This window comes from Mandrillus leucophaeus, unplaced genomic scaffold, assembly GCF_000951045.1.
Source record: "Mandrillus leucophaeus isolate KB7577 unplaced genomic scaffold, Mleu.le_1.0 Scaffold588, whole genome shotgun sequence".
Classification (NCBI taxonomy): domain Eukaryota; kingdom Metazoa; phylum Chordata; class Mammalia; order Primates; family Cercopithecidae; genus Mandrillus; species Mandrillus leucophaeus.
The window spans coordinates 1744076-1752925 of NW_012106341.1; the positions used below are offsets into that span (position 1 = coordinate 1744076).

The following is an 8850-nucleotide window of genomic DNA, read 5'->3' on the forward strand; positions in this document are numbered from 1 at the left end:
ACTGGAAAGCAGACAAGTTAAAATCCTGGTTTTGTCACTTACTAGTGTTATAGACTTTAAGTATCAATTCTGTCATCTGTACATGGGCAGCACATTCTTTCTGCAAGGCTGTTTTATGGATTAGTGGTGGCAACTGTGCAGAGAGCACTACAGCACAGTGGCAGAGAACATCAACTTACTTAGAGCCAAACAACTGCAATCTGAATTTCAGTTTTGCCATTTACTGGCTGAAAAAGCTTTGACAATTCATTAACATCTTTGTGCTTGTTTTTTCATCTGTAAAACAGGTATTATAGTACCTACTTCCCAGGGTTGTTGTGAGGATTAATGAGTTATTAAAACTCTGAGAACGATGCCTGACCTAGAAAAAATATGTAAGTATTAGCTGTTACTAGTACTAGAGTACTGTTATTGTTTTGGGCTTGGTCCAGAATCTTTCCCAAAACCAAAATATATATCCGTTACCCCAGAGACAACAGAGTAAATCCTTTTTTTTTTTTTTTGAAACGAAGTCTAGCTCTTGTCCCCCAGGCTGGAGTGCAGTGGCGTGATCTTGGCTCACTGCAACCTCTGCCTCCCAGATTCAAGCGACTCTCCTGCCTCAGCCTCCTGAGTAGCTGGGATTACAGGCACACGCAACCATGCCTGGCTAATGTTTGTATTTTCAGTAGACACGGGATTTCACCATGTTTGGCCAGGCTGGACAAACTCCTGACCTCGTGATCTGCCTGTCTTGGCCTCCCAAAGTGCTGGGATGACAGGCATGAGCCACCGTGCCCGGCCAGAGTAAATCTTATCTAACTATTTACCCTTTGTCTTTCTTAACCAGTAGCTATGCTTTTACTTTCTTCAAAGATTATGACTGGACTTCATGAGCAGTGATATGAAAGTACTGAGGTTATCATCCATCTAAAGTCTTCTACAGCTGTAAACTGCCAGAAATATCAAATTATTCTGGGTGATGGGTAAAGACATTCAGTCATCACATATTTTTTATTTTAAAAAGTAGTGACGTGTTATTTGCTTTTTCAGTACTTGGTGTCTTGAAGAATGTTCATGTGATGTGCAGGTCAGACGAATTAGCCAGAGGAACAAAAAGCATTCTCCAGGATGCCATCCCTGATCCTGCTCAATACAAATCATCTTGTTTCTCTCTGAACTCTGAAAGCACTCTATTGAGCCCATTCTTCTATTGCTTCTCACTCTTAACTCACGTTATACACTCCCATACAAGCCATTACAAGGCCACTGTAACACAATACTCTTGTAATTAACTGCTCAGTGTCCATGTCCTCCCTGTGGCTGTAAGTGCTCAATCACAATGGCCTTCTGCCTGTGTATCCCTAGCAGCTGGAGAATGCATGAATGAAGAGCTTGATTTAAACATGTTAATTTTTGTGGATCTCAAGAGGTAGGTTGTCTATAGGCGATACAAAATAACAAGCAGTGAAGATCAAGAAACACTTGAGGAAGTCAATGTAGGAAGGAAAAGTCCACCTAAGTCAATAAAATTATATAAGCAAGTTATTAAACAAGTCAAATCTCATATAGCAAAGAAGAAAGACAGCACCTTTCTGAACTGACTGTCACAGGGAGAAAGTCACCTGCCTTCTCTTGGGAAAGGCATCCTGTAGTTGTTTGGTAGGATGGACTTGATTTTCTGTGATGTCATCTCTAGTATTAAGTTTAAAAGAACACTAAGATGAAAAGGTTGCAGGATCCCTTATAAAGCTGAAAATCAGTTGGTCAGTTCTCCATTGAGGGAAGAAAATCCAGGTGTGGCAGGAACGCTGACATACCACAGGCCTGGCCAGCAAACCTGCCCTACTAGTATAAGAAAAAGGTCTACAACTGAACATCTAGTCATAAAATCATGATTCTTTAAACATTGGATAATTATGAAGGCTATTCAGATATATGAAAAATGCTTTTGATTTAGTGCTAAATGAAAACAGGTAAGGCACAATATTAAACACTTAGAATAAAATAATACCAAGAGATTCTGGAAATATATAAAAAATATAGCAAAAAGTTAATTGAGAGTATTTTAGTGTTTTAGAAAGGGATGAGCTTTTATTTGCCTTAAAATGAAAACAGTACAGGTTTTGGCAGCAACAGACTTAGATTTAGATTGAGGCTTCAGCATGAGACCCTAGGTAAATTATCATTGATAAGATTCAAGAATAAAAAGTGCCTGGCAGAGCCCCAGGAAAGAGAGATGTAAAATGTCCAGCTCAGGGCCTGCACAAAAGTACTCAGTAAAAGATGGCTGCTATATTTCTCCTCAATGGTTACATTACTGATTATTAAGTGGTATTTATAAAGACCATTATTTAAGTCCTTAGCAATGTTATTTAAAGAGCAACTAGCATGTTTCAAGCATTCATCATGTGCTTTTATGCTGAGCATTGTCATATAAATTGCTAACAATTTATAAAATATTATGGCCCTCATCAAACATCTTCCAGTAGAGAAGCTAGGTGCCTTAAAACTGTTGGAAAAGAGGATGGACAATAACCTAAACACACTTGAGCATGAGGAACTTGAACCAAAACATTTGTGACAAAACATTTACGTTAGGAAAAGAGAAACCAAAGGTCTGACATGGCCAAGGTAGCTTCACTCCCAGTGTCAAAAATCTAATACCTCTGAGTTAAACTTAACATTTGTTTCTAATGTAACTACCATTCCAGTGTCCAGGGAACATTTAGGTAAGTATCTCTTTCCCAATTACTAATGGCTACCATTCCCGTGTCCAGGGAAACATTTAGGTAAGTATCTCTTTCCCAATTACTCAGAACACTAGGAGGAGAAGAGGTTACCTGTAGAGTTTACAACATATAGATTTTCAAACCAACAAAGTCTGTCCCCAGAATAGATATTTGGAACCTCGAACACAGGTGAAAATAGCTAGATAAGGCAGAATCCAGAGGAAATTCAACTTTGGTCCCCACTAGTAGCTACATAAAAGGAAAAGTGCTTGTGTTCTAGTTCAGCTATTGACAACACTCACACTGTCATTATTTTTATAACTCTTAAGTCAGGTATTTAGAATGCAGTGGTTTGAGTATTTCAAATAGTTTCTTTTTCCATGTTAGTGCCAAGCACAATGTTACTTTAAGTGAAATAATATCAGATGTTGAATTCTTTCCAACATTAAAAAAAAAAGAAAATTTAAAAAGGAGATCTGCATTTCTTTGCACTTCCCTAGCACAGAGCCCTCGAGGTTGGTTATCTTGACTTTGTATTTACAAAACCTATGCTCTGCCAATTCATCTAAGGTTGTCTTGTGGATTTTCACAGTGAGTCTTGAAGCTACCAGCTCCAGGAGGGTTTAATCAGAGAAGTCCAGCATCAAAGGGTTTTCGCTAGTGACTTTGTAAGATTTTCTTGCCTCGATGAAACACCCTATTGCATTTTAGATGTAACAGACAATAAACACTATCATTCTGCCAGTGTCCCTCACTAATTTGGATTTTTTCTTTGACAGGCTGTTTTAAATCATTTTGTCAGGATAAGTACACGTTTGTATTTTGAATTCATCCCTTCAAATGATTAAACTATTCTACAAATTTCTTTAAAAATAAAAGAAGAAATAGCATGGGGTTTTCCCCAATATTTCACCACACCCAGACTTCCGCAGTTACAGTGGGGTTCAGAGTGAGAGCACCATATTCACACCAGAACCCCAGCTCAGCCACTTTCCCATTACCTGATCTAGGGTGACTACTTTACTTCACTCTCTGTGCCTCATTCTTCTCATCTATAAGCTGGATGTGATTATCATTATTATTTCTTTGAGTGGTAATAAGGATTAAAGAAGATACTGCATCAAAGAGTACTTACCATGGGATTTGCCATATAAGTTCCCAATGTGATTACTTATAATAAGTAAATAAATATATACTACGTATCTCCAAAACACAGATCCTTTTTCCCCTCAAGAAACATTGTTTTCTCTAGTATATTTAGAATATTCTCATTGATACTAGCTAAGAAGTCTGTCATTTACAGTATACTTGAATTACTTATAGAATTTGAATTTGATAAAATACCACTGCCATCAAAACTGTCTTGAATTTTATTTTTCCCTGAAAATTAAAAATATTCAGGAGGTTCAACAATAGTCCATGTAAACCATCCTATTTGGTTAGATGCCAGAAAAATAATCTTTTATATTCCTGTGGTATTGAAAAATAACTTACAAAACCCATGCTCAGTGGACACAGAGACTACAACAAGACTGTCTTGTTAATATCTATATCCCCAAGGAGTCCTAGAGACTTGCAGAAGGTGCTATATTAGTTAATGCTTACTCATGTTCATGTATTTCTTAAAACAATTCTTTATCTGAAAAATCGTGACATTAAAAAGCTACTTAACCACATAGAGTTGTTTCCACATGGTTCCCCAGTCTCTTAATGTTGATGTCATTTCTGTGATTACAGAGTCTTCAGTGGGAATAACCATTTCAAATTGTCTGTGAAATTAAAAAAGAAAAAGTATATATGTAAATACCATAGACAACAATTTTGTTTTAAATACTCTAAAAGATAACTAGGAAAGAAAGTTGCCTAGCTATTGTTCATTCTGCAGACAGTAACCAGGATCTGGTTGTAAGTTAATGTGAGGAATGCTACATGGGTTACGGGAGGACAATACCAGAACGACCAGCCACTTCAACAGACCAAGAACTTCAACAGACGAAGTTCGAGCAGCGTGGTGAAGAAGGAACAACATCAGAAGAGTTCCACTCCAGTACCAGCTCACGGCTAGGCAGTAACTCATTTAACCTGAGGCCAAAAGCCTTCATCTATAACATGAGGTCACTGGGCTACATAAACTCTGAGGTGACTTTTGCCTTCCAAGGGCTATGACTACAGGACTGAAAGAGAGTAAAAGGAACACCATTTAATCATCAGGACATGATTGATGGCTGTGGGCATCCAAACTGACTTGGTGTTGTAAGTAACTAGACAGTAAGATACTAATTGAACACTCCCTTGATCTCAGTAACACCTCATTTTTATTATTTGCAAACTAGGACCATGAAAAATGATTAGTACTCTAAGTAATGTTATCATACAGCATAGAACCTAAGGGCTTATGACATCACCGATATTTGAATATTTGTTCCAAAACGTTCCTCTTTCTGATTACAGTAACATAGTCTTCTCATTTCTTCTCTAAAAGTCAGAAACTATCCTTGGAAAAAATTTATATCAATATCTAGTAGGGTGTGTATGGTGGTCCTGAAGTTGAGAATATGCATGAGGAGATGGGGGAAATAAAAGAGAAGATTCTTTTTTTTTTTTTTTTTGAGACGGAGTCTCGCTCTGTCACCCAGGCTGGAGTGCAGTGGTGCAATCTCAGCTCACTGCAAGCTCCGCCTCCCAGGTTCATGCCATTCTCCTGCCTTGGCCTCTCGAGTAGCTGGGACTACAGGCACCTGCAACCATGCCTGGCTAACTTTTTGTATTTTTAGTAGAGATGGGGTTTCACCGTGTTAGCCAGGATGGTCTCGATATCCTGACCTTGTGATCCACCCGCCTCAGCCTCCCCAAAGTGCTGGGATTACCAGCGTGAGCCACCACGCCGGCTGAGAAGATTTAATTTGTCCTCTGTATCCTACCTTTGGCATATAATAATCTTCATCTCCAGTTTCCTTTTTCAGATTCTTTCTGTGTGTGTGTGTGTGTGTGTGCAGGTGAAAGTGGTTAAGTGGCTATTGCTACCACTGCTTCCCAAAAAATGCAACTGATATATTGATTGAGACTATTTTCTTTATTTCAGTATATTTTTTTCAAGAAAACGTCTAATAGATAGAAAGTAATGACATATTAGACACAGAACCATGTTGTCTAATGATCAAGGGGAAATTACTTCTTAGCATGAGGCTAATAACTGTTCTGTGATTCCTTTTTCATGTTATGTCCAAAGTGTGTATAATTGTCTTTTGTAAAATCTTCTTGTCAGACATATGGAAACTAAAATCTTGCCTTGATTCTTTTCCCAACAGAGTTTCATCTCCTCATTTCACAGTGCTGCTAAAATACTTGCCCTATGAATATTTTCCTTCTTTCTAGAGCTTAAACACAGCTGAAAATGTAAAACTGGGATTTTAAACTAGAAATAAAAGTAAACAGTAATATATAAACTGTGACAGATACAGAACCTTTTATTAAGCCTGCATATGACATTTTTAAATGGTAGTACATTTATTTTGCTTTTGAAGCAGCTGTTGCAATTTAAATGATGAATATTTGGAGATGGAGATTATAAAATGATCCTATACAAGGTCAAGGAGGAAACACTGAATTTCCAGGAAAACTTGACATCCTACTTAACATTCAAAAAGTGACATGACCTCAGTAGGAATTAAACAATACAGAAGTGGCCTCCCAGTCCATAAACTATAATTTAATGGACCTCCATCAGTCCTACATTGAGCTGAAGACACAAGAAAGAACATACACACAATTCAGTCTGTGAGAAGTTGATTGGGGGTTGTCCAAGCAAAATTTAATTTTTTAAGCATAAAATTGCCATTTTAGGCAAGGTGACTGTTTTCTATTAATTACTCCAAAACCAAAATCAGTGTTCAAATAGTCTGTCATAAGTAGTTACCTCTGAAATTATATTTTGTTCAGTTATTCTGGGATGGACTTTTCCATTATTTCACCCTAGTGGGCCGTAAATCTACTTAAAATAAGACAGGTAATACCAAAACCCCAAAGATGTTCCTCTCTGGGAAAGCAATCATCTGGCAATACATGCCCTCAGATGTTTTCAGGCCATAGTTTTTCTTCCAGTAACAGCCCAAGACCTAGGGTCTAAGTCAATTCCAATAATTCTTTTTTAGAAACTAATGTTGGGCTTTTCTGCTCTTCTGCTGCACAATGTCCATCATACCTGGTGTCAGGTGGAGACCCCATAAGAAAATCTTAAACTTACACAACCCAATTTTTAGGTACCTTCACCCACATTTAAACTTCCTGGGGCTCATGGAAGGGGATCAGATATACACCAGTTACTGACCAGGATTTTAAAAAAGGAGGTACTTATTTAAAAATCATATCCTACCCCAACTCACTTTGAGGGATAGACTTTAAGTGGAGAGATGCTTGACATCATCTTTGCTAGCATAGCATTCTCTCTTTTCTCTTCCTTGGTCAGAGCATATGATGCCCTTGGCACTGCAGAGTTGAGGGAGGTCAGGGTTGGGCTTGAGGTAAAGGCAGCAAAGAGGATTGGTTGCACAGGCTTGTTCAAATGGACACTTTAAGAAACAGGGGTAGCCCATGGCGTTTTCACTTTGCCACGCCCAGATCACTAGCACAGAAGGATAGAACAAAGAGTAAGCATATAGCTGGAGTGTATTCTGAAGTATCCTCTGGTTTACTGGAGGAGGGCTGAACGCTGTCACATCTAGCCTGGTAGGAAAGTTTCAAAAGGACCAACAACTCGGCTTGATGCTTCTGGTGCATTATAGCTGCACACTTCTGAAGGACACACATTTCTTAAAAGATCAGTAGTAGTAGTGGTAACTATTAGAATTAGAATTATGCTTTTAATCTATTATTCTATCTATTTAATCTATTATTCTATAATAGATTATTGAATAATAGATTATTGAATAATAGATTATTGAATAATAATTAATTATTATTCAATAATAGATACTGACTACTACTATTAACATGCTTAAAGCAGCTCACACACATAAGACATGTAGAGTAATGGTCTCTGAGATTCTTTAAGTTTTACCCATGTAGGGAACTCTCAAAGTATTTATACCATAGACTCGTAGCCACTGCAGAGGCTATTTCACTGAACTGAAATTTAATACCATACTTTTACTTGGGGGGAAATTAAGAATCACCTATTTGAATAGCCTCTTTGGAATTTTTGTCATGAGACTCGAGTTGGAAAATACCATTACTATGCTTTAAGAATTCAAATAACAAATTGCTATTTATCACTATTTGAGAAAAAATATAATTTCTATGGCTGAATCTGTATTCTGTTGGCATAAGATGAAAGTTATGCAATGATCATGTGAACAGCCCTTGTGACACTGACACCAAATGTTTGTGTCTAAATCCATGGCCCCTTATAATGAATGATCTGCTCATGCTAACTATTTAAACAGGCAAGCTCTTCTGTTTTACTCTGCTATATCTTATAGGAATTATGTTAAAGTGACTGCCACTTCACATTCTTTTAGAAATAGACTAGAAATTTTTTTAATGTATTAGAAATACTAGGTGATCAATGAGCTCAATCAAAGCATCATATAAATGACATTCTCTAAAACAGAATAATGGCTTTGTGAAGTGGTCACACAAGAATATGTTATTATGCCCATTTAGAGAAAGACACACTATGCATCTTATAATCAGTGGTGAACCTAGGAAATTCCTGGGGTTTGAGATAATATGACAGCATTTAATGGGTCTGACTGACATGCTTCCCTAAGTAGCAAGAAACCAAAAAGAACCAACTCCTGCTCAAGCGTAGGCTGATTCCCTGATTTGTGGACACTGAGAGACCTCCAGTCCCTCAGATCCTGTTGTCCAGCATGCACAGATGGGGTTCTTTAATTTTCTCCACCAACGGTCTTAATGCAATATATCTTTAACAAAGAACACAGACAATGGTATGATCTTCTACAGTTCATTTTTCAAGACAATTACTATGCCTTTCGAATTCCAAAAGAAGCAAAGGTTCTGTGAAAATCCTCCAACTACTAATAAAACTCATTCTTACCCTTTGTTCTTCACACAGGCATTTTTCAAGTGAACGTAGCTGGAAGGAAATATACCCTGAAAAAGAAAACATGAAGGTTAC

General features: G+C 37.5%; 1 protein-coding gene across 2 annotated transcripts in view; it reads right to left on the reverse strand.

Moving 5' to 3' along the window:
* Nucleotides 1–8850, reverse strand: part of DOCK4 (dedicator of cytokinesis 4) — a 491532-nt gene that overhangs the window by 267012 nt on the left and 215670 nt on the right. For both annotated transcript variants that reach the window (XM_011999203.1, XM_011999202.1), the window contains exon 5: nt 4384–4480. In XM_011999203.1, the coding sequence (XP_011854593.1) occupies nt 4384–4480 (97 nt within the window). The remainder of the gene's footprint in view (nt 1–4383; nt 4481–8850) is intronic.